Below are 26082 nucleotides of genomic sequence, written 5' to 3'. Positions count from 1 at the left end.
CTGGGTATTTACATACTGCCTGAATCCAGTATGTGTTGTGTTGTGCACATCTGCAGAATCCCCACCAGACTCTCTTCCCTGATGAGTGGCAGGAGAAGCTGAGCCATTTTCAGAGGATGTTGGTGATCCGTTGTCTCAGACCAGACAAGGTCAGTTCATACCCTGTTTTCTAAAAGACATGGCCATATTATTAGGATTTTTTGATGTATCTCAATGTCTTCAAAGGTCTCTTTTCAAAAACTAAAATTTCACACATATTCAGGAAATACATCAGGTTATCAGGACAACCTCGAGACACACAGAATTAAACACATTCCATATGTGTCTCTCAGATTATTCCCATGGTACAGGAATTTGTAGCCAACAGTCTGGGTCGTCCCTTCATTGAAGCGCCACCGTTCAACCTGAGTAAGGCCTTCGTCGATAGCCACTGCTGTGCACCCCTCATCTTCATCCTCTCCCCCGGCTCAGATCCTATGGCCGCGTTGCTCAAGTTCGGAGATGAAAAGGTACGGAGACACCTGGAAAATTCAGCACCTTTTGAAGCCTGCTGTGTGTACAAAGTCAACATGAAAGGAGAAATTGAATCCTGTAGATTTCTCACCCCCTCTAACCCCCCACAGTTCTTAAAACCATTGAAAGGTATTTTGGCTCCTTCACATCAAAATGCAACTACATAAGTTTGTGTCAGTGACTGTGTCTGTGTCTCTGTGTCTGTTCTTATCCCTCAGGGCTTTTCAGGTTCCAAGCTGACCTCCCTCTCTCTGGGCCAAGGCCAGGGTCCCATTGCTATGCGCATGATTGAGACGGGCATTAAAGAGGGCACCTGGGTGGTTCTGCAGAACTGCCACTTGGCCACATCGTGGATGTCAACACTGGAGAGAGTCTGTGAGGTCAGAACACACAGACACATGCACACATTTTTATACACCAGATGGGAACCGTGCAAATATGTCTTTGTCCAATATATTTAATCTTTTGGGGCAATGAGCAGGACCTGAACCCAGACAGTACCCATCCAGACTTCAGACTCTGGCTAACTAGCTACCCGTCGGCCACATTCCCCGTGGCGGTGCTTCAGAATGGGGTGAAGATGACCAATGAGGCTCCCAAGGGCCTCCGTGCCAACATCGCTCGCTCCTTCTTAATGGACCCCATCTCTGACCCGGAGTTTTTTGGGAGCAGCAGCAAGCCGGTCAGTGCGTGCATGTCTCAGTGTGCGTCCACATGGTTTGCTTTTCACATCGGTCATGCCTTCATCAGTGGGTGTTCTAAGCTCCTTTGTGTCTGCTATCAGCCCCACTGTGTATTTCAGAGTGTGGTTGTTTTAGCTGTGTTTTAGCTAAACCACCAGCACTAGTTATGTAATTATTTATTCTAAGACCACTCCTTCCAAATATGCTTACCCACTTCTCAGGCTGTGTTCAAGAAACTACTGTACGGCCTGTGTTTCTTCCACGCCCTGACCCAGGAGAGGAGGAAATTTGGACCTTTAGGCTGGAACATTCCATATGAGTTCAATGAGACTGACCTCCGGATCTCTGTGCAGCAGCTACACATGTTCCTTGAACAGTACCAGGTAGTTAATTTCCTTTCACGGATGATTTCTCAAGTGAATCATAGTATTGTTTTCCTGTGATTCAATCGTAGTTAATTATCAGTTACACAATCAGATGCAGGCTACTACATACTAACACAGCTTTCTTCTGTCACACTTACTTTTCATAAACTCACTGTCTACATATCTCTGACACAAACTAAACCTCTATCACATGCAGATACACTTGCACTATCCACTACTGCATATATATATTCAACATAAAAGCCCATAATAGAAATTCTGGATTTTACAAGTGGATTCCTCTTCACTCAAGTATCCGCTTTGATTAGCCATATTCAAAAACCCTCTTGACATTTTTCCAAGAACAGATAGCACTCCAACCCACCACCATACCCAATTCCTGTAGCTGAGAAAATGAGCAGGAATAAACTACTGAGGGTTTTTTTTTTTTTGAGCAGAGTGACATTTTCATCCTGTAACCAAGTGTCGCTCATTGAATTTGTAAGTAAAATACTTCTCCTGGAAATGCCACAATGGCCACAACCCCATCCTTTCATCTACAATTACGTCACTTTGCACTCCAAGTCTAGATTGTAAAGTGAATTTTAACCAGGTTCCTGGTCAAAATACATGATGTCTTGTTTCCTATAGGAAGTACCATTTGACGCCATCCGCTACATGACTGGTGAGTGTAACTATGGAGGCCGTGTGACAGATGACTGGGACAGACGGACCCTGCGCACCATCCTCTCCATCTTCTACAACTTAAAGGTCATCGAGGACCCTGACTACAAGTTTGATCCCAGTGGGCACTATTATTCACCACCTGAGGGAGACGTAAGAAACAGCAAATCATAATGAATAGCTTTAAATCATTGCAAACACAAGCCTTAGCATCAACAAGGGATTTTGTTTTCTATATCTAAATTTTAGCTTAGATTTAGGAACTGGTAATGCCATATGTTATGACCAGTGGGAATTAGTACTTTAAGAGTTGGGCAAAGTTTTGGGCAAAGGGGAAGCTGTTGGCTGTTAAGTAGTTCTTTTTTACTTTCATCCTCTAAGAAATGCAGGTATTTTTACTGTGTGTAACGCCAATGAAAACCAAGTCTTTGTTACCAACGAGAAAGTGGCTCTCCAGTTCCCTATCAAAATCCGGTACAGCTACATACTCTGGCTTGGTTCTTAAGATTCCCTCATGCACAGCTGCGCTTAGCATCAATAACACTGTTTTCAGGAAAAGAGATGACCATGATGACAATGTTTTTGTGTTATTCAAGGCAATTTGAGAAATAGTACACTGCATCACAGATGTGTATACAGATTGTTATTTAAATATAAATGTCAACAACGTGAATCTCCTTCAGTTAGAACTGAAAAAGCAACTGCTCCTTGACCATGAACCCATCATGCCTGGAGTATCACTGCCTTAAAAAGTCAAGAAAAGTTAAACTCACTTTAATGTCTTACTTTCTAAATGAAGCATATTAAAAGACTCTCAGTTGTTTGCCACTTTTGTTGAGCTACCTTTAAAAAGTCATTAAGCGATAAAATGTGTGTAACAACGAACAGCAGGCAGCCACCATCACTGAGGGTTGATATATTTGTTAACACAAGTGCAGTCTATGGCGCGCTCCATTTTATTTGGCATTTTATTCTCCAGCGCTGCGCCCCCCCTCCAACCACATCTTTTATTCATGAAGTCACATTTACATAGTCATTATAATAAATGTCAGCAATCTAAGGAGCAGACTTGTTTTTCAATGAGTGTTTTGTATTACTGGAGATGTTTCCTGATGTTGCGTTAAAAATTGTCCTCTTCCTTCACTACACTCTTCTCCCGTCTCTGTCGCAGTACAACAGCTACATAGAATACACCAAGTTGCTGCCACTCAACCCGTCACCAGAGATTTTTGGTATGAACGCCAACGCAGATATCACCAAGGATCAGGCTGAGACACAGCTACTGTTTGACAGCATCTTGCTTACACAGGTAAATCCACCTGGAAACACCAAGTATCACACTGCTTAGCCGTTGGAACTAAGTAACCTAAACACACACTAAAACACACAAAACATCAGAATTTTAAGATCCACCTTAACCTTAACCCTGAACTTATTACCATGCCATTAAATGACATGGAGGTTTATGACATAAAACTGGGCAAGAAATATCAAACATGAAACAGCACTGTTCTATGTAATCTACATTGTAGTGTAATTTTGAAGACATCAAAACTATGAAAGAACACACATGAATGATGTAGTAAACAAAAAAGTGTTAAACAAAGCAGAATAAGTTTAATATTTTAGATTCTTCAAAGTAGCCACCTTTTGCTTTGATGACAGTTTTGCACACTCTTGGCGTTCTCTCAGTCAGCTTCATGAGGTCGGCACCTGGATGGTTTTCCAACAGTCTTGTAGGAATTCCCAGAGGTGCTGAGCACTTGTTGGCTGCTTTTCCTTCACTCTGTGGTTTACGTCAGGTGATTGTGGAGGCCAGGTCATCTGACACAGCACTCCATCACTCTCCTTCTTGGTCAAATAGCCCTTACAGAGCCTGGAGGTGTGTGTGGGATCATTGTCCTGTGGAAAAACAAATGATGGTCCCACTAAGCACAAACCAGATGGGATGGCATGTCGCTGCAGAATGCTGTAGTAGTCATGCTGGTCAGGTGTGCCTTGAATTTTGAGTAATTCACCAACATGTACAGGCCAAAAGTTTGGACACACCTTCTCATTCAATGCGTTTTCTTTATTTTCATGACTATTTACATTGTAGATTCTCACTGAAGGCATCAAAACTATGAATGAACACATGAGGAATTATGTACTTAACAAAAAAGTGTGAAATAACTGAAAACATGTCTTATTCTAGTCCAACAGTCTTGTAGGAATTCCCAGAGATGCTTAGCACTTGTTGGCCCTTTTGCCTTCACTCTGCGTGAATTGAATGAGAAGGTGTGTCCAAACTTTTGGCCTGTACTGTATGTACATAATGTGGATTAGAACAGTAGCCGAATAGAGACTTTTACTGTATAGACCTGTGTACCAACCCCACCTCTGCACAGCACAACTGTCTCAAACACATGAAGATGGCAGGAAATTCCACAAATTCTGTCTTGACAAGCCACATGTGAGTGTGCAAAGCTGTTATCAAAAAGGTGGCTACTTAGAAGCATCCAAAATATAAAACATATTCTGGTTTGTTTAACACTTCTTCTGTTCCTTCATAGTTTTGATGTCTTCAAAATTAATCTACAATGTAGAAAATAAAGAAAAAAACATTGAATGACACGGTGTGACTGGTACTGTACACACTAAACAAGAAGACTGGGGGACACACTTTAAAACACGTAGACAGTGAAATGTCACATAAATACAGACGGCATCAATACGCTTCCCTGGAGTTTGCGCTAACTTTTGTAAGTATCCTTGCCAGCATTAAATATTTTATCGCTCTCCAATAAAATGTACTATGCAACATTAATTAAAGAGAAAAATATAAATAAATATTTCACTTGTTTGTAGTGAGACTTAGTGAACAGAAAAAAAAATCCTTCTTCTCAGGTTGTCTTCCTTGACACTGTAAAGACACAGTGAGACTCTCAGTGGCTTCGGCAAAGCTATGTGATCCCACATCATTACATCCCAGCTCTGTAGCGTAAGACTAGGTTCGCTCGTTCAGGGTTATATCTCACCACTTCCTGGCTTCAGTCAATGTTGGCTGCACATCAGATTTGAGAGATTTCGCATCGAGACCTATTTGAAGATGACAAAAATATGGCTTCCCCTGCAAAGTGGAAGGGGTATTTATTTATCCGTGTATCCATTTTATTTATTTTAAGATACAGACTGCTCTGCATCTCTCTCCCTTAGCAAAGATGTCTAACTATGACAAAACTTGATTAAATTCCTGTGGGAATTTAACTTCATATTAAACAAATGCAAGTGATTTTAAAATAAAACTAGTGTCATATGTGCACTCTTAAACATACATAAGAATCTCATACTGTCTAATTCAACTTCTGTAATATACCGCTATTCTAAACACCAAAAGTATATTCAGATAGCTGCAGATCTTCCTTACTACAAACAAATAGAGAATTATTTCCACAGACACCGCCACTTCTAGTCTTCAAGTTAAAATTAGAGCTCAATGGAGTCTGTCATTTATTCATATAAACTCCTTTCAACAAGATTAATAATGGCTTCAGTCATGTGTGGACTTTATTAGCATCTAATACGTTCTCATCAGTCTCAATGACCGATAAACAGGGAGACGCTTCAAATGGAATGAAACAGCTATTTGTCATTCCCCCGCTGTAACCCCAATGCCATTAGCCAATGATTATCCATTACCGCTGGCTAGTGAGTGAGCATCAAATAGGTAAATGGTGCAAGCTCGGCTGAGAGGAGAGCGGAAGAATCACAGATTAGAGTGAATAATTATCAGCATGAATGATTATTAAAATTGTTGATATGATTGAGGCAGATTTCTGTGTGGGAGAAATTGGGGGAAATCCATCCAGCGCGCGCGCGCGCGTGTGTGTGTGTGTGTGTGTGTGTGTGTGTGTGTGTGTGTGTGTGTGTGTGTGTGTGTGTGTGTGTGTGTGTGTGTGTGTGTGTGTGTGTGTGTGTGTGTGTGTGTGTGTGTGTGTGTGTGTGTGAGAAAGTGGAGAGGAGTTGCAATAAGTATATGCTCGGGATTTTTCATCATTATTGGTGTTACAGTGGCAGCGGTATACAAACTTGAGCAATGTCTGCAAATTAAGAAAGGGAAGGTAAATGAAGAGGGAAATCATTTGACTATAATATTCTGTGTCATTTTATGTCTTTGTAAAAGCATGAAACTGAATCATTCCACACAGATGATGAAATATCAGCAAAGTCAAGTCAGAAGTCAGAACCTCTTAACATTAGGGTCTTTTCAGGATCAAAATAGCACCAAGGCAAAAGAGTCCTAAAAAGAGAATACGTAATTTGACAAGTCAAAGACAGCAAAAGATAATTTTTCCCCAAAAATGATGAACTGTCAAACCAACCCGAGCCACAAGTCCGGCCTCCCCTTCTTACCCATCCTCCGTCGCTCTGTGTTTCTGCTCAGTCCCGCTCTTCAGGCGGAGCCGCCAAATCCTCAGATGACATGGTCTTTGATGTGGCAGCTGATGTCCTCAGCAAGCTGCCTGGAGACTTTGACTTGGAGGCAGCGATGAGGCGCTTTCCCACCAGCTACAATCAGAGCATGAACACAGTGCTGGTGCAGGAGATGGGCCGCTTCAACAATCTGCTCTGTACCATCCGACAGTCCTGTGTCAACATTCAGAAGGCCATCAAGGTACACTGGGGGAGCTAGGACAAAACGGCTGGATGTTAAAAAAGAAAAAGAAAAAAGATTGCTTTTAGTTTATTTTTAAACATCATCCTGGTCCCATTCTCTGGGATCCTTATTATTTGGATACTTAGAGCATGATATATGGCCAATACGCATAATTACACTAAATTTGTTTGTTTTAGATAAACAGGAAGGCCAAATGATGAATCATCATTGATTTTACATTTCTGTGCAGTGAAAGCAATATTTCATGAAAGGAGGCACACCTCTGCTGAATGATTACAGGGGAAACTCTGGTAATAGATCTTCAGAAATCAGATACTGTAAGCAATCAGCACAACACTCCCAATGCACTAAGTGTTTCCTCGTAACAGAAAACGATGGAGTTAGATTAGACAGTCATTGCGAAAGTTAAGGGCAAATGAAAAAATTAAGCACCCTACAGGAGCATCATACTAATTCCTCTGGAAAAATCCATGTACAGCGTTATATTGCATTCTGTGCCTTACGTACACTGGTTTTAGATTATGCTGTAGGCAAAGGTATAACGCAATGAGCTGTACAGAAAATGAATAGCTGCACAATGTTGTTGACCCTGTGGCAATGCCAGGGATGAAGCAGTAACTTAAGACTCTCATTCATTGACTAGTGCTCTTCACCTTCTGTGTGAAAGTGCTCTCTTCCTCTGTAGCACTGAGAAGAACGGAGTGCACTCTGCCACACAGAGTATGCAAGAGGGAGTAGTGGGGGAATCTAAAAGTAGTTTGCGATAACCACCACTGCTGCAGCTAAGACTTGACAATCAAGCAGACTCCCAAATAAAGCTATTTTAAAGCCTAGATATAATTTTAATCAGTTTTTTTTGTGTTTTTTTCAAATAGCTACCAAGAGACACATTTTAAGAAGTCAAGGCAATGTCCTCAGGCAAAAAAATTACTGACTTTGTATTTACAAACGTTTGGAAATTTCACACATGCCAGGACATATAATTAGTCTATAATTAGACTGCTCTAGACTAATGAGACCATAATTATTTAGTTCATAGAGTGTTGCAAACTGAAGACCAAACAGAGCGTCTTCTGAATATATGTGCATGAATATGAGTAGCATTATGGACTAATTACCCCACATTCAAAAAAAAATCAAAAAACATGCCCTCTCACACACGTGTCTCTTTATACAATTTAATAAACAACCCCCACGCACATTTCCTCTCCTTCTGAGATGCACCATCTCATGGGATTTAAGTAGAGGGAGCACAAAGAGTCAGGAAGGGTAGTGAGCTCATCATCTTTCATACGGTATCAAAGGCCCCCCTACAGAACGATAAGGGTTTCCATTATGCGGCTGTCTTTCACCTATCTCCAGAGAGACCATTTTAAGTGACAAGCTTGAATTTCTCTCAAAATCGATTCAAGTGTTAGAATAGGGTTTGAACAGCGTCACATATTCAAGTAATGAAGATGTAGATCACGTGTTTGAATGTGTGTGTGTGTGTGTCCATGTGCAGGGGCTGGTGGTGATGTCAGCAGAGCTAGAGGAAGTGGTTAGCAGCATCCTGAAGGGTCGTATCCCAGGCATGTGGATGAAGAAGTCCTACCCCAGCCTCAAACCGCTGGGAAGCTACATCAACGACTTTTTGGAGCGACTCCAGTTCTTACAGGTACTGAGGCCTGCTGTGACCATAGACTGTGTAATGTAGCTCCCTGGTCTGAAAAGTGACGCCAATGCTGAGGTGCCTTACACCTGCAGTTTGTCTAATGGCCAGCTGGGGGCAACGCTACTGGTTGTAAAAGGAAGTTTGATTATACAGACGTCCCTACTTCCCACTTTATTCATTACTTCCGTGAACATTTTCCTGATGGGTTTATGGTCTCAATCGCAAGTTTCAAGCCTTCTTCAACACAGCATGATGTTCATTAAGCAAATTCTGGCCCCATTTAGAGTAAAATAGAACATAAAGCAGGGTATGCTTTAGAGCAGAGCAACCTTGATCCTAACCAATCAGACGCAGTTAATGCCTAATCCTAACCAATCAGACGTAGGGGTCTTCACGGAATTAATGCGCTTCTGGTTTCAAAACTAAGATGGCAAAAGTCAAAATGCCAAACTCGCGGCTTTAAAGCAGCAGTCCACAAACCACCAGGTGACGTCACAGTGGCCACGTTCACCTCTTATACTTTTACTTTTTTCTACTAAGTAAAAAAGAAAAAGCCTCAAAGAAGGAAAGAAGGAGACAATGGGGCCGCCATGAGCCTCCAGAACAGCTGAGACTGTTGCATTAAAAGGTGACTTCATCGTCACTGTACCCTGTAAAGTGAACCTTGCTTTAAGCTGTGTGGACTTACACAAGACCACTTCACTTGTCAGCACGCAGGAAGTAGTGGGGATCTAGTGATGCTTTTCACTCATGGGCAGATGCATGTGGTTCCGTATTATGCAAGTCTGCAAAGTGATCAGTTGCCTGAATACTGTATTCCTCCTGTTCATCAGTGGGGTGAAAAGAATGCAATGAATGTGAGAGTGTGTGTGTGAGAGTGTGTTATCCAACAGAAATGTCCACCCATGACTCCCCACAGGGTGAGCTGGAAAGTCACGAGTTTCTTATCTCAGACAGCATGGTTTCCCGAGAGAACACCTCGACATTTTCAGGAAATCAGATTTTTTTTTTTTTTTCTGTTTTAACAAGAGTCTGAGCAGAAAAAACGCCTGTTTCATCTCAGTGTGTTCAGAACACTGATGAAGGTATTTTAACGGCTCCTACAGCAGCACAAAGACTGGAGCTTCTCCTCTTGCTTCCAGTCTTTGTGCTCTGGTTGACAAACATGTTTCCTTTTAATATGAAAGGACAGGATGATGGATTGAAAATACTATAATACTTTTCTCTCTTTCTTATATTATATTATATATAATGAACTTGGCAATTATTGTAAACTTGTAGCCAAATGTTACATAGAGCTTATATTACTCCCTCCAAACTTAAAACAAACAGACTCTCGTTGGCAACAGCTTGTGGATTAAAGCATGAAGTCCTCCTGGGCGGAGGTGATAACTCCCTATCAGGTGAACCTTTTTAAATGCAAAACTGTAAAAACAATAAACATAAAAAGGAAGTGTAAACCTAAACCTAATCAAAACTCAGTCGATTCAACCCATCAGAAGCCCTGCTGCTCCGCTGTGTTCCAGCCAAGTGTCAGTCTCCCCTGCTGTGTTTTCAGGACTGGTACGATCAGGGTACGCCTGCTGTGTTCTGGATATCGGGATTCTTCTTCACCCAGGCCTTCCTCACAGGCAGCCAGCAGAACTACGCCAGGAAACACACCGTCCCCATCGACTTGCTCGGTTTCGACTTTGAGGTCCTGGATGACAAGCAATACAAACGGCCCCCAGAGGACGGTAGGAAACTAACGGGGCGTAGAGGAGAAGATGAGGCTGAGAAAGGGTGTGTTTAGGGAGGAGGAAGGATGGTAGTTTAATAGCAAAGGCACGATATAAGAATGTCTTTTGACAGGGTAAAACCATCCCCTATTTTAATGAGTGTAGAGAAAAGGACACTAAGAAGACAGGAAGCTCTGGGAGGGGTCAGGGAGAGATTAAAAAGGGTACACAGGGATGAATAGTTAGAAAGTATCACAAGAGAAGCATAAGCAGTGGATGGAAGAAAAATAAACAGATGTGACGTGAGCGAATGTAAGAGAGGCAGAGTGTAAGGTGAGGAAGTCAGTTAAAGCAGAGCCTCCCTGCCTCTCCTGTGCACGCAGGCCTGCGTCAGCCCCCCCACTGTGCCCCCAGTCTCACAAACAGCTTCACCCTCAATCAGTCCCCAACCGGGGCCCCCCACTCACACAGCCGACGCTGCCAAGCTGAAACCTGATGTGTGATACTAACAGGATGTCAGCAGTCAGTTATCTCGCAATCTCGCCCTTCTTTCCCGCCCAATTAGCAGCTCAGACGCTTTGTGAAAGTACAGAAGTCAGTCACTAAGTTTTACTGTGGCCGGAGGAGCTGACGTTGCAAAGTAGCCACAGGGCTCCTCCACATCTGCAGGTTGTGTGCAGTTAGTGGAGGGCAGTTGGCAATTATTAATATCAAAGTAACACTAACCTCTTCTCTCGTGTTTATGTGTGACACTCAGGTGTGTACATCAGAGGCCTGTTCCTCGATGGCGCCCGCTGGGACAGAAAGACCAAACTTCTGGCTGAGTCCTACCCCAAAGTGCTGCACGACCCCGTGCCGGTGGTGAGCCACCCACACAGATTCTGGACACAGACATCTAGGAATCCCCATTTTGTTCCTCTTCATCCTTTTGGCACTTCTCTTTCATGTGATCATGTGTTTTTGCCGCAGGCACAAATTAAAAGGGAATTTATGAAAGTGACAATTTTTATTTTTTTTTCAACAGCATAATCTTTATCTCTCGCCTGCCGTCAGTGGCGCATGTGATGGAATTTTAAGCTCTGGGTGGATGTTTCTTAACTTAATTATTTCTGACTGTTGTGTAAAAGCACTTTGAGTGGTTGAAATGACTTGAGAGGCGCCGTACAACTGGAGTCCATTTACCATTCTTCTGTGATGTTTTTAGGTACACGCCCCTGTGCTCTTGACTTTGTATCAGAGAACCAGATTTCTTCCCAACACAGTTGTTAATCTCTTGTACTGGTGATTCAACTGGGAGAGTTTCATGCTGATCTGAGCTGTAGAAGCGCCCTGACTGAGTCATGTAACTGTCTATTGGAAAAATGAATAAGATGTCAAAAATAACTCCTCCCAGTATGCAACTAACAAATGCGAGAGTCAGGCAGTGATCCAAAGGTGTGGAAGGAGGCTACAAGGCCCATTTAGTGGCTGCTCAGACTGTGTGCTGATAACAGCCTAGTTGGATCGGTGTAATACTTGATGTAAGAGCTGTAATTGGTGCGTTTTTTTTAAATGTTTTACTGAAAGTACAAATACTCAGAGAGAAATGTGTGGGTTTATTTTTTTTTTAGTATTGGTAGGATTTGACTCCTCATTGTGGGCAACTATCAAACCTTGGTTTAAGACACCTTGATACACTGCAAGGTAAAACACCAAGTTATCAGGCAAACAAAAAAAATCTTGTTGCATAACATTCTTACATAAAGTTTGAGGGGAGGTGGCTCATTAATTCTGCACCTGAGAATCCCGCTGGGTGTCAAGAGAGGGAAGATAATATCTGTTCTCGTATCAAATTATGAAAATGGGGCATTATTCATCTTGTAAAGTTTTTTTTTCTATCACAGACCAATATTGTGAGTCTCGTGAGCAGCAACCACCGCGCTGTAGCTGCAGCTCCACCCAAGGTGTTCACATCTCTGCCTGCAGGAAGCGCAGCGCCTTTGCTCTCCCACCCTTTTATTAATAAACCCAGCTTGATGTGGTATATGACTGACAGAGGGATGGAAACAGAGCACCAGTGGCAGAGAGCAAGGACTGATCAAGTCCTCCTCCTTTTATTCTTCTTCTCCCTCTGTTCTCTCCTCTTCACAATGCGTTCACCAAATGAATAATGCACGAGACTGACTTTTTTAATATTCAGACATTCCGGCGCAAGTTATTAACAGAATCAGTTTTTGACGAGAGTGGGACTTAATTAAAAATATGTTTATTATTTGTGTGTGTGTGTGTGGAGGGGGGGGGATCACAACAGAGGCTGCTGTGGTCGGCTTTGAAATGCAAATCTTCACAGAGGCGCCCATTATGGAACCAGATGAGTACTTTTCTGGCTGCGACTCAACAAACTGTTTTTGTTTTGTTTTTTAAAGATGTTTTTTTTGAGTGGCCCAGTTTATCCCTTTTGCATAACCAAGACTTCTTAATAGCCCGAGGGGACTGTTCCTTGTTAATGCTATTGTTTTATAAGTTTATGTCCCCAAAGTTCCAATTTGTAAGTTAATATTTGGATTAAAACAAATGAGATCCAGGTTAGTGTCCACTGCGTTTCATGTTTAGCTCTCAGTCCTGACCTTTTGAATAATCTGATGGGTTTTTTTCTTTGGCAACAACTGTACCCATCATGGTGCATTTGTCATATAGTCAAGATGGTTAACTTTGTTGCTCATCAGCAGAAGCATACAGAATTTAATTTGCTGGTTTAATTATTCCTCTAGTCAAAGGTTTTGAATGGAGAACGGCCTCTAAATGACAGTGACTACCTGTGAAAGTAGCAGGCCAACATGGCAGTCACAACTGCACATAATCATGTCATTTGACGCGGTCGCCCCCAGTCGGCCCCTCTGTGACACCCCTGTCTCCTCTGTCTCTCCATCAGATGTGGTTGAAGCCTGTCAGACGGGACGACATCCCCCAGAGGATGTGCTACGTGGCGCCCGTCTACAAGACCAGCGAGCGGCGTGGCACCCTGTCCACCACCGGCCACTCCACCAATTATGTCATCGCCATGGTGCTCAACTCTAATGTCCCGGCTGAACACTGGATCAGACGAGGGGTAGCACTGCTGTGCCAGCTCAGCTCCTAGTCGCACACACTCAGAGGTGGGACTACAACAGAATAAGAAGAAAATACAACCTCTCTTTTCTGCAGCACAGGGAAATCTAAGTGAATAAAACAATGACAGGTTGTGATATTATGTATAGTATTACTTTGAAACAATAGCACAGGTACTAGTTGTCATTACTGCCCAGATAGTCATTTCTTTAATTAAAATCCCTTCTTTAAATCGCTGTTGTGAATTACAAGGCGTAGTGTTACTGGACTTCTTGGATGTCAAGTTGCCTTTAATGCTTAAGTTTAAGTACACAACCTTGAAGTACACAGTGAGCACTGGTGTATGAAGACACTACAGCAGCCACATTACCCATAATTGATTTTACCTGCTGAAGTGGGACATCAAACTGAAGCAGGAGATGAGTGCAGAGAGGAGCAGCGAGAAGCGGAGGTGTGCTGATACCGATACTGATGGATGGATGTGTTACGCTGCTGTGGCTTTGCAGCTGTACACCAGTTGTCTCTGTAACATTATGCCAGAACCATCAGAGATCAGGAGCCTGGGATCTTTTTTAGAGTTTATTTTCCTTTCGTAATGGGGAGAATGCACAGACAGGCAAACAGCAAGAATGCCACATTTTGCATTTTATATCCAGATTACAAAACAGATGTACGTAGAACAAAACAAAAATGAAAACAATCATGGACCTTCATTTTACGGACAAGTCTTTGCCCAAGAAAGAGTGAAGACATTTGTTCTTTGGGGTATAGTGTCACTTACTCTTACCGAACACTTTAAAGTACAGTGTAGATTTAAATTATTAAAGTAATACAGGAACTCAAAAGAGAAACACAGAAACTAATCTTTTAAAAATACATAAAACAATCAAAATGAATGTTGTAGGAAACTGAATAAATGTTAAATAAACATAATTTAAAGACAGAAAATAATGAACTTTATGCAGAGTTAGAACAGAATGAAAATACATTCAAGCCCAGTTGTGTCCACTAGGATTAGATATGAACATAAGATGAAATGATAAAATGCCTGTAAAAAGATAGAACTGATCAAGATAAAACAGGCTTGTGACACCAGTTACACTACACCCCAAAGAAATCCTCATCTTCACACACAGTTCATTTAAAAAGTAACAAAAACTGTCAACATTTTAACTTTGCAGCACAAAGGATGAAAACAAATTTATACTCGACACAATGACTGTACCGTTTCACTCATGCTTCATGCATGATTCCGTCGGATCAATAACACAAGTTCAACGTGACTGACGATGATTCACAGCCAGTTAAGACATAGACGATGGATGTCACACAGTGACAGGATAAATGAAGCCACACACATTATCTGTGTGCTCCAGCAGCTGAAGCTAGGCTAGCTAGCTCAGTGAGTGAGCCGCAGAACAGCCAATGGAATGTCGGGGGCAGACGGGGTGGGGGGGTGGGGGGAATGTCGGGGGCAGAGGGGGCGTGGGGGGGAATGGGGGCAGTGTCAAGCACCAGCCACTGAAAATCCACGCTCAGGCCAGTTTTGGCACAATCAGCAGTGATTACAATGTACACCCTCAGAAACATACACGAGGAATGCTTGTAAAAATAATATCAAGTTTTGGGTTAATAATTCCGGGCCAAAAATCCATAAGAAGTGCAGGGTAAGCGGCCATCGGAAAGCACCAAGTGTACTGTTCCTCTGTCTTTTAATCGCTCTCTCAGATTGTCAGGAAGTTAACGGATTCCTTGACACAAGTACTTTCAAAACTATCATTTAGTTTGAACTAAAATTTGCTTTTAGCTGCTCAACTACTGACACTACAAAGACCATGTGTATTTACAGTACATCAAAAACTCTGCATTAGTGCGACAATTCAACCTCCCAGTGTAAATTAAATGTCCACTGCAGGCCGGTCCCATTGGACAAAGCACCTTTCAGGAACTCAAAGAGAGGCACCTTAAATCAATCTTGTAAACTACTACAATTAATAATGTAGACAGGAATTTTTGTTTTCAGAAATTCACATTTTCTAGCTGCAGATTCTTATACAGAAGGGCAGAGTAGATAACACCTAATGAGGACAAGTCTCCTTTGGCTACAGATTGTCAAAACCTAAAAAAATGGTCAGACATTTTTGACATCTAGTTTCTAAACAAAAGCTCTTAAATGCTCATTTGTAAAGGCAGCTGTGTTAGCCATCACTACAGCTACAAAGGTTTAATAATCTGCAAAGATGAGACAATAACACACAACTCTGACGTAATAAATGGAAAAAGTTCTTTCAAAAAAAGAAAAGAAAACCACAAAACGCTGAGCCACTTTAACAATCTCCCACGCACAGCCAGAGAACACTTTTCTCTTCTGACATTGCAGCTCATAGCTGTCAACACATTTTGCGGGTGAAGCAATGTGAGCTAAAGGTTTTATTCCAGATGTAGCAGCTCGGTAAAGTGAGCTCTCCGTCTCTTTAAGGACACGGTGTGCGGCGCGGCGGTGGTGCTGCTCCAGTGGCCAGGGCTCGGCACTGAGAGACACGACATGTCTGATACGCAGCGTGATGACATCCAGGGTTGATGATGGATGGTGCCACACCACAGATGTACGAGGCATGGATGATGGGACACAGCACAGAATGGATAAGAGACGAGGACGTTGGAGGTGGGTGGGGGCGAAGTGTATGATGACAACACACTAACAACAGGTGATGATGCATAGGCGGCGGGCTGCTGGGCCATGACAGCTGCCTCTCTGCGGGAAAACACACAGCCTGCACCACCTTTCTATCTACAGCTCTTCATTTTTTTTTTTAGATGGAGTTTACAGGTTCTGAGGAGTGGAGGTGTTTTATGGTTGGAGTGCTGCCCCACTTGTCTTTCAGTCTGCCTTTTTTTTTTTTTTTTTTTTTTTTTTTTTGCTTCCCTGGGAGCAGAGAGATTTGGAGCTGACAGAGGAGAGGTGATGGAGGAGCAGTGTGTAAACATCACTGGCAGAATCATGAGATATGCATAAGCTACCGCTTTATGTTTGGAATGGAGGCACAGGCCATGAAGAGACTCAGACTGCATGCAAGACTGGGCCGTTACACTGCAAACAAAGCATGTTGAGGCCAAGAAGAACAATACTGATACATCCAGTTCCCCCCCTCTTCGCTTCCCATCATCCCCCTCTCTCCTCCGCTAAAAGCCAAAATCGAAAACGATTTGGTCTTCGAAGATGGCGATGAGCAGCATGATGCCGAACCCGGTCAGCATGCCCAGGTTCTGCAGGATAAAGTGTCCCAGCTGGCAGCGCTTGTGGTCCTCACTGTCCCCGTGAAGCATTTCTGGCAGCTATGAAAGAGACAAAGTAGCCAGTTGGGATCAGAAACAGACTTCCTCGAATTAGCATTGCAGATCAGGAGGCAGAGAGAAGAGGACTGAGTGCCCGTGAGGGAGAGGAGAGTGAAAGTTAAGCTGATGTTGGGGGACAATTATCACTCTGGGGCTGCCGAGTGCAGTGTGCCAACTTACCATATCCACCAGAGCCACATAAAGGAACATGCCAGCTGTGATGGCGAAGATCCAGCTGGTGACATTGTGTGTGTACTGGCCCACAGCTGTGCCAATCAGCATGCCAACGTAGGCCATGAGGGCAGACAGCAGATTGTAGACAATGGCCTGCTTCACTGTCATCCCCGCTTTCAGCAGCACTGCAAAGTCACCTGTCAGCCAGGAGAGAGACACTCATTTAAACACCATTAAAAGGCATACCCATGCATCAGCCTCTGATTCTTACACACACACACACACACACACACACACACACACACACACACACACACACACACACACACACACACACACACACACACACACACACACACACACACACACACACACACACACACACACACACACACACACACACACACACACACACACACACACACATCCAAGCATGCAACACTTGTGTGTCCAACTTCTGCGAGTGACTATGAAAAGCTAAAAGTGTTGCAAAGTGCAAGTTCTGTTCACAGTTGGCAAAGTGACGTGCACTTTGCTGCAATTAAACCCCTCGGCGAATGGCTTGGCGCGTGTCTTGCTGTGCTTGTCTTTTTGCTTTTCCAGTCTATTCTGACTGTGCTTTGAGCAAGTTCACCTCGTCACCGAAGGCAAACTCCCTCTCAATACGTCTGCCACCTAACTGTCTTCAAGTAGGTGAAAAACAGACCAGGAGCTGCTCTCTCTAAGAAATAAGTCTTTAAGTCCCTTCTGATACACTTATGATTACATATGCATGCCGTAGCCTCTCTACCCTCTTCAATCATTGCCGGGCCAAATGCGGGAAGAGGCCCAAGTCTCAGCGGAAACGCCCTGGATTTGGAGAGAGAGATGAATACTGAGAAGGGGGTGGCCTACATTTCCTGCACCGTGTAACAAGCGGCCTCTTTTCCTTGCTAATTACCACAATGAATATATTACCACTCTGCTCTCATCCATCAATCAAACCCAGAGTGTAGGAGGGGGGGGGGGTTAAAGAGAGACAGTCCACACACACCTCACTTCAATGGACTTTTTTCCCTCCTCAAGTTACTCTGGCGTTTCCTGCCTCCCTGGCTTCAATTTGTCAGACCCTCAGACACGCCTGCCGCCGCCTCATCTACCGCAATTAACACACCCATCACTGCCAATTAGCTTCACTCTGGGTGGTTAAAGAACCCTCATAATCATCATCTTTGCACATCCAGCTGCCAGTCGGGGGACTGCTTTTGTGTTCAGCAGGAGCTGAGAAGTGCACTTGTCAAACTGCTGGGTTTGTCTGACAAGCGGCCCTACGGGGGTGAAGGCACGACAACAAGTGCTCCTAAAGAACTGGCGCAGAATCAATAGGAAATATGAAATTACGCAGGGAGAAAGATCTCGCAAATCTTCACATGCCTCTTGAGACAGGACTTGTGCTGCAGTTAACCATCTGGAAACTCGAGTGCAACAGAGTAAAAATAGCAGCAATGGACAAAAAGGTTGGACCAGAATCAAACATTGCATTGTAAACACTGCAGATTTTAAAGCAGGCTTTTGTAGCATCAGTTAAACCTTACACAGATGTAAGGTTGTAACAGGAGGTGATTTCACTCTTTTTTCCACTAAAGGCAGCACAGCAGTAGGGCAGGATGCTGCTGGTCATCACAAGGGGGAGCAGGCAGAAAGCGAGGCTATTATTCACCGGTTCACACTCTGCTGTAATGGACGCTACTCTATTCATCAGGCACACAAACCGGGCATCGAAACTGTGCCGCGACAATACACATCATTAGTACTGATCTAATGTGGATGGCCCCATTGTCTGTTTCACCCCACTCTCGCCACCCCTTCCTCTCACTGTAAACAAACAGGCAGTGTAAAGTGCCGCTGAGTAAAAAAAAAACAAAAAAAACCTACGTTTAGAAATGTTCACTGTAGCTGAATCAAAGTGAATCAAAAGGGTCCTCAGAGGAAATGGCTTTGAATGCAAATGAACGCACTTGCAGCTGTGCCATCTTTGAGTCTCAGTGTATTGAACAATGTGTGCCAGGCACAGTAGATCATCTTCACTGACAGACACATTGACAAGCCATTTCGCTGCTGTCAGACAAAAGCCATTAATCTGGAAAAAAACAAAATTTTTTCTGGAGTGAGGAGAAGAGTGATGATTATTGACACCGCTGGGTTTTTAACAAGTTCCAAGGAGCGGAGAGGGGTGAGACTCCCTCAGATTAAAGTTTCAGGTCACATAAGGAAAAGTACTGTTTTGCATGAGGCTGTGATTTCGACGCTGTTTATCATTATGTGAGCTACTGGCAAGGCATTCACAAAACAGCTTTGTTCTACTTGTTGAATAGATGAGTTGAAGAGATGAAGTGTGCAGTGTCTAGTGTGTGATGAGTAAATGACTTGTTTTGTTTGAGACCACGTTCTGTTGATGCACCTCACTTACCAAGTTCATGAGGTAATTCGTGGCAGAAAACAGCCACTGATGTGCTGATGCCTCCTGTCAGGTTTGCACTGAACGCTGCGCCTGTAGAGACAAGTTCAGGAAATGGGAGAAAAGGAAACAGCAGGGCAAAAGTTTGACATTTTGGGAAATATGCTTGTTCGGTTTTGTGCTGAAAACTAAGATGATGATAAGATGATAAACCTCCAGAAAGTGCCCAAATATAACAAAGATTATGTAAATGTTAGGTTTTACATTTCGGTTAAGGGCATAGGAAGTGCACGTAGGTATGCAAGTAGACAGAAAGGTCGGCCGTCCGAACATTGAATCTGGTATGAATGAAATGGCTGGACGGGTTTATTACAGCCCTGTGACAGCCACAGACAGCAGATTGTTTCCTCTCTTTTTGTCAAACCAGCTGATGTATTGATTGTTGTCAGGCTGTTATGAGAATTTACACAAATAAGACAAAAACTAACCATTCGCTATTCATCTATCCATCCATTATCTATACCGAATAACCTTAAGGGTCTCGAGGGGGCTGGAGCCAATTCCAGCAGACACTGGGCGAGAGGCGGGGTACACCCTGGCCAACACACAGAGACACGCTCACATTCACACCTACAGGCAATTTAAAGTTACCAATTAACCTAACCTGTATGTCTTTGGGCTGTGGGAGGAAGTACCTGGACAGAACCCACGCAACCATGGGGAGAACATGTTAAGTCTACACTGAAAGGCCCCAGGTTCAAGCAGCAGGGCATACCACTGCACCACTGCGCTGCCCAAGTTACATACCCTGCCTTTAAAGATGGTTGTTTTGTACATGCATCCCATGCAAATGTAGCTTTTTCCACCTAAAACACAGCTGCCGGTTTTTCATTCAAGTCATCATTAGTTGGGACAACCATTTACCTAAAGTGGACACAGCGCAGATAAAATACAACATCAGAAGCTCTTACCTATAGCCAGGCCATCACTGAAGTTGTGCATGCCATCGCCCATGATGACCATCCAGGCGATGCTGGCTATACCAGCGTCCTTCATCTCCTGGTCTGAGTGGCAGTTCCCACCGTGAGAGTGGCCGTGGCCATGAGAGTGCCTGTGTCCGTGCTGCTTGGCCTTGCGTCTGGTCTCTTCGGAGGGCGACTGCTGGTCCTGTTGGGGGTTTGCAGGTGCCAGGGGCGTCTTGTTGGTGGGAGAATCAGGTGTCTGCAGCTCTGTGAGCTGCGTGTCATTGTGACCATTGTCACAGGAGACGGCAGTGCTGTCGTGGTCTGGAAAGGAGAGAAGATGTTAGAGTGAGAGCCACTGAGACGAGCCCCTTTCAGCCAGGCTGCAGTTAACAACCTGCACACTTCCTACCTTCACTGAGTGGCTTCAGATGCAGCCACTCTGCATCTGAGCGCCGATTTAACTTGTGATCTGACAACTTTCTGCCAATCTTGCCGTCCTCACTCATCATCTTCTTGCTCTGTGAGCAGAAACATCATTTTATGCTTCATCCACATAATAATAACATAGAAACAAGCTCATCTGTCTGACAGTAGTCTCTAGCTGTGTCGTGTTTCTTACCCTGTGGTCTTTGTAGTGCTGAAACATCCCGATACAGTGCTCGATGATGAAGAGGAGGTAGATGCCGGCTAGCGCCGTTAGGCCCTTCCACACTCCATCAAAGGCCGTTACCAGATCATCGTTGTGGCTCGTCCCGGGCTGGCTGTGGTCATGGTGCCCTTGAGACTGTAAACAGGAAGTGGAACAGAGGACGGCTGAGAGAAGGATGGGAGTGAGGAAGGAGGGGGGTGGTGGTCGCACATTTAGCAGTCCATAGATTTTATTTTCTACACATTGAATCCCAGATGCCTCTTACTGTTGAGAATAGAATAAAGGACAGCTAATGATCACAGAAACTTTGACATTTACTGACAGAGAGAGTTTCACTGTAAAGTGAGCTGGTTCAACAGTCTGTCTGCAAGTGTAATACTAGCGTAGAAAATGTTTGGTTAAAAAAAATGCTGGTTTCAATTGCCTCAGCATTCTCTCATTCTCACGCTCTTTACTCTAACAATTAGGAATAAATGCCATCCATAAATGTTAAAACTTAGCTCGGTCAGTTAGGAGTGATCAGCAAAAAGCAGCTACAGACTTATATTGTTATTATAGTGTTTATTTTGCAAATGTTTGATGAGAGGTTAATACTGTAAAAAGTTCAGAGTCTGTCCCACACTACTAACATAAAAATGCGCGTGACATGATGGATGAGACAGTAATACAATCAAATGTTGGACCTTTGTGTTATCCTACCAACTGCCTACATTATACAGTGTTATATCAATCCTAAAAAGAAAGGGGGAAAAATGAAATTAACTATATAAAATTCTATCTTAAAGAATATTTTGCTTTTAGGTTGATGCCTGATTGATTTATATACAATTATTTATTGGACATTTGCAGCTGAGTGTCTTATACATCTTAAACTCATTTAAGATGTTTATGAATAATATAAAAAAAACTGCAGATCTGATACTGTAATCACGACAAGGTGTGGCTGGAGCTGTGACAAGTCATGTGAGGCCCGATGCGTCACCTCTCCTGGCCTGCTAATGGCTGATTCACTGCTTGCGAAGGCGTCTTGAATGGGCATGATTGTAGTCCTTATTTTACAACAGGAGTCTCTTCAATCACACTTGCACTCACGTAGAACTTTATGAAACAGTCCCTTCGCTGTTTGTTATGGTGTTGCAGACCGACTGAGCCAGTGAAGAAGACAAAGCACCACAGTGGCTCTCACACAGTGAGCCCTGCCAGTTGCACAAAACCTCTTACACTTTCTACGACATTTGGCTCAAGTTCTCTTTAGCTAAGGGACTTACTTAAGGGTGTTGCACAGAATCCCCTGAAAGTTTTCTTAAAGGAAAGCATTAAGAGATTTACTGCACTGAAAGAGATTTTACAGTTTTCATGGGGTCTGTTTATTTACCTGAACATGATAACTGTTATCACCTCAGCTTTTATTTTATCACAAAGTTGGACAATAGTTTAAAAAAAGGAAGAGAGGAAAACCTAAAAAGGAAGAAAAAAGTATAGCTATTTCTGGAGGAATACAATAAAAGAAAGCACACGCTAAAACTTGAATCCTGGCGTGGGTGCTGGTGTGGGCAACATTAAAGAAGTGCTCCACTCTCTCATCCTCTTGTTATAATGGAACGTCACCACAGCGTTCAGCAGATGGGTAAGAGCGTCTGAAACTCACTGAGTGATGCTGCTGCACACTGTTGACTTGTGGACATGAAAGACGTGGCCTCATTAATTGTAATACAGCTGGAAGAGCTCAGCTGGAAAGTAGAGGGGCCCGACTCAGCGGTTGGACTTATTGTGAACAGCCGGTGAAATCTATAGTGTAAAATCAATTACTCGCCATTAAGTGCATAAACTGCGTTCTCCTGTTGCGGATCCTCTTCTATGTGTTCACTTACTTCATGTATCACGATAAACTCTGCCGTGTTGTGGCTGTAACACAGTCAGAGGTGCCAACCCTGATTTTCGGCATATCTTCTTTACCCACAGTTCCCCAAACCAAACCTCAACTGCTCTGCAAAAGGCTTAAATTCACTGTACACATATGGCGGTCTGTCTGTACTCACATGAGGCAGCAGGTGAAGGAGAGCGTCACCACTGAGCGTGCCCACTGCCAGCGCAACTAGGAAGGTGAGCAGGAACTTGAAGCAGGATTGGTTGAGGATGGGTACCAGCACCACGCCCAGCAGAGACAGCAGGCTGATGATGGTGATGGACACAAAGCCCCACAGCCACACCCACACTGGAGACAGAGAGGCAAAGACAGGAAGAGGGAAGGAGTCACTATACAGAAAGGTTCAGGAACACATTCAACCTTTTGGAGACAAAGTTTGAAGAGAGAACTTAAATTTTCATCACAAGACGGGACCTGTATGGCTGCTTCAAAGACTGCCACGAATTGAGTTAGCTGACGGCATTTTTCGAAGAAAGACTACACTAACAGCTTTAGCATCATCATGGCTGCTGTCTGCAGGTGTTTTTCCCATCCTGTTCACATGTGAAGGAAACTATCCTCCAGAGGTTTTCATTCTATGTGTCCTTGTGATGACACATGATGCCAAAAGGAAGAAATGTGAAGTGACATTTCAGCAGAATTCCATTCGCCTCATTTTTCATTGAATGCCGCAGACAGGACACATGAAGCAGAAGGGAAAAAGTCAGAAAGGTACACTATCATTTAAACTGTCATCCCACCTGTCAGCCTGGGACACATTTCAAAACAGTGCAAGACAGAGTGAGAAAAACTTGGATTCTTTAGTCACAGAGGGCAAAATGTTTAATGTCGTATGAAATTCAATGTCACACCAAAACATGTGGTGTGTTTGCTAGAGCGACGCTGGATCCTTCAGTGCTGACATTCAGCTACAGAACATCTATTGACTAAAACACAACGTGCATGTAATGCACATCTTACAGACAATTGACTTCCATGAGGCATTTCAGGAGAACATCAGAGCAAACACTGCTGTGTAAATATCTGTCCCTCACAGATTTAGCAGGTTTTCAATGTTTAAAACCATAAAACTTATTTGCTTCATTTGTCAGGGTCAAAAGAGTTTGATCCTAGGAAGAATTTGACCATTATTTAATACTCAATGTATTTTTCACCAACATATTACAAGCTATTAAGCACTCAGGGAGCTTAATTCATATACACAAAAGAGCCAAAGCTGCCACATAGCCAGAGGGAAAATTGACTAATAATTGTAAAATCACACTTCCTCCCTTCGTCTAAGCGGCCCCAGTTGGTGTCGCTTGTGAGGAGATGATCTGAAACATGTCTTATGCCTGACAGAGTGGTCTTTAGAGAGACTGAATCAAGCTGTTACTGTCCCATTACCCAGATGTATGATTAAAAAACACAGAAAAAGGCAGCCGTCTCTCCCCCCAGGAGTAAACAGGAGGCTGGAGTTCCTCCTGGGGGAAACATTTTCACTGAGGAGGAAGGCCCCGATGCTTAAGAGCTGATTACAGCCACTTGTCAATAGTAGTTGGGAAGCTTGCTCCCCAAACCCTGACTCTCACTGCAGGCTTGTGTGTGTCCTCTAGAGCCATGATGGAAACCGGAGGCATTTGGTGTTCTGATGATGGCGTTCATTGCTTCTCCCATAAGTGTTGAGTGGGGAGGAGATCTGGTGACATCTTTTAAGAAATATCCAAGCCGGGTTTCTATTTTTGTAGATTACATTCCCAGTATTGTCTGATATTTAACTTACATGATACCTGTTTGCATTTTTAAATGCGTGATCTCTCCTGTTTATTCACAAATCATTATACATTTATAATTCTTGTTTTATGCATTTTGAATAAATACTGTATAGTTGATAGAATGGTTTTTAGACTGTGTATTAGTAACAGTAAAATGACATTTTAGAGGTGGACTTTCTTTTCTTTTTCTAAATGTTAAACCATCATTAGTTTAACATAAAAACAAAGGAAGGTAGAGTAGTAGACCAGACCCCTCAGTCTCCTCTGCAGCTATAAGGAGCTGGTTGATCGACTGTACGTACTGTGGAGTTTTATCATTACGGAGGACAAACTGGGCAGGCTGAAGTCATTTTCTCATCAGAGATGAAAATGTCTTATATACTCACATTTTCTCATTTTACTGTCACCACCATTCTCAATGTGCCTTCCAAAAGTAAAGATGCCACAGCTGACTGATTTCTTATTTGTCGCATCAAGCGGAACACCGTGTAGCCCTGAGAGGCAGCTGTAGATCAGCCAGACAGTACATCACCGCAGGTCCTTCACACTCTTGCAGCTCATCTACTTCTCTATCTCATTACCCTTATGCAGTTGTAGTAGTGTGTGTGTAGAGGTGGAGGTGAGCAGGGGGTAGTGGCGTGTCGATGGAAGGTGGTGATAAGGGAATAGAGGAGAAGAGAAGGAGACCCACTGGTCTGTGTCTTCTCTCCAATTACACATCTCCTGTGAGCCATGGCTCAGAACAATGGCCCAGGGTGTTGCTTAGGCTCTCCTAATTGGCACAGTGCAAAAATAGAGGGGAGTGGGGACCAGAGAGAAGCCAACTGCAAACTGCAGGAGGTAAATGAGAGGTAGCTTCGCGGCATGTGGCGATGCCTGTGGTTGAGTCTTGGTGCACCATTGCAGACAATCTTGCACCTTGAGTTTTCCGCTAATGAGGAGCCGTCTCTGCCCTTTTGACTTGTTTGTGCCGTCTTCCCCGCCGTTATTACCATTTTTATGACTATTTTCAATGGTGGCAAACTGCTGCCTGAGGCGCATGAGATACAGGTGTCTCCAGAGGGGAGTATGTGTTTAATGATTAAAGACGTAAGAGGGCGTCCACACAGGGAATTCCTCCAATCTCACGGCTCAAATTAAGTGGCCTGCTGCTTTGACAGCGTTCCTCCATCCTGAAGTTCACAAAAGCAACAATAACTTTTGCAGCTAAGATGATTTTTTTGTCATAACAATGGTACTTTCTCCCTGTAATTAAAAATAAATTCAGGTGGTTCTGAACATCTCGTGACCCCACACTTTCCACATTGTCCACTGTTTACAGTGACAGCTCCCAAACTTCTTGCCTGCTTTGCATAACATGAACGAAAACTAAAATCCAATTACAGTGCAGGCGTGATGCAGAACATGAGAACTAATGAATTTACCAGATGTAACTACAGTGTGGTCAGATTGATTATCACAGTGTCCACAATGCATTTT

The 26082-nt window shown here is 43.4% G+C and overlaps 2 protein-coding genes across 5 annotated transcripts in view; one reads left to right on the top strand and one right to left on the bottom strand.

Moving 5' to 3' along the window:
* dnah7 (dynein, axonemal, heavy chain 7) overlaps nucleotides 1–13480 on the top strand; it is a 72539-nt gene extending 59059 nt beyond the window's left edge. The window contains exons 55-66 of the mRNA XM_070838340.1: nucleotides 57–149; nucleotides 333–509; nucleotides 732–893; nucleotides 995–1195; nucleotides 1418–1579; nucleotides 2213–2398; nucleotides 3417–3554; nucleotides 6669–6899; nucleotides 8407–8559; nucleotides 10115–10292; nucleotides 11032–11135; nucleotides 13186–13480. Coding sequence (XP_070694441.1) covers nucleotides 57–149; nucleotides 333–509; nucleotides 732–893; nucleotides 995–1195; nucleotides 1418–1579; nucleotides 2213–2398; nucleotides 3417–3554; nucleotides 6669–6899; nucleotides 8407–8559; nucleotides 10115–10292; nucleotides 11032–11135; nucleotides 13186–13392 — 1992 coding nt within the window. The 3' untranslated portion in view covers nucleotides 13393–13480. The remainder of the gene's footprint in view (nucleotides 1–56; nucleotides 150–332; nucleotides 510–731; nucleotides 894–994; nucleotides 1196–1417; nucleotides 1580–2212; nucleotides 2399–3416; nucleotides 3555–6668; nucleotides 6900–8406; nucleotides 8560–10114; nucleotides 10293–11031; nucleotides 11136–13185) is intronic.
* Nucleotides 1–26082, bottom strand: part of slc39a10 (solute carrier family 39 member 10) — a 216687-nt gene that overhangs the window by 172275 nt on the left and 18330 nt on the right. For 3 of the 4 annotated variants that reach the window (XM_070838761.1, XM_070838760.1, XM_070838762.1), the window contains 7 exons: nucleotides 22962–23137; nucleotides 20893–21057; nucleotides 20683–20791; nucleotides 20280–20594; nucleotides 19321–19401; nucleotides 16878–17068; nucleotides 13950–16697 (listed from right to left, as the gene is read on the bottom strand). In XM_070838761.1, coding sequence (XP_070694862.1) covers nucleotides 16545–16697; nucleotides 16878–17068; nucleotides 19321–19401; nucleotides 20280–20594; nucleotides 20683–20791; nucleotides 20893–21057; nucleotides 22962–23137 — 1190 coding nt within the window. In that variant the 3' untranslated portion in view covers nucleotides 13950–16544. Of the gene's footprint in view, nucleotides 1–13949; nucleotides 16698–16877; nucleotides 17069–19320; nucleotides 19402–20279; nucleotides 20595–20682; nucleotides 20792–20892; nucleotides 21058–22961; nucleotides 23138–26082 lie in introns of those variants that run through there. The other variant, XR_011585198.1, reaches the window with a different exon arrangement.

This window comes from Pempheris klunzingeri, chromosome 10 (genome assembly GCF_042242105.1).
Source record: "Pempheris klunzingeri isolate RE-2024b chromosome 10, fPemKlu1.hap1, whole genome shotgun sequence".
In the NCBI taxonomy this organism is placed as follows: domain Eukaryota; kingdom Metazoa; phylum Chordata; class Actinopteri; order Acropomatiformes; family Pempheridae; genus Pempheris; species Pempheris klunzingeri.
The sequence above is the reverse complement of the archived record's forward strand: the minus strand, read 5'-3'. Positions and strand labels throughout refer to the sequence as shown.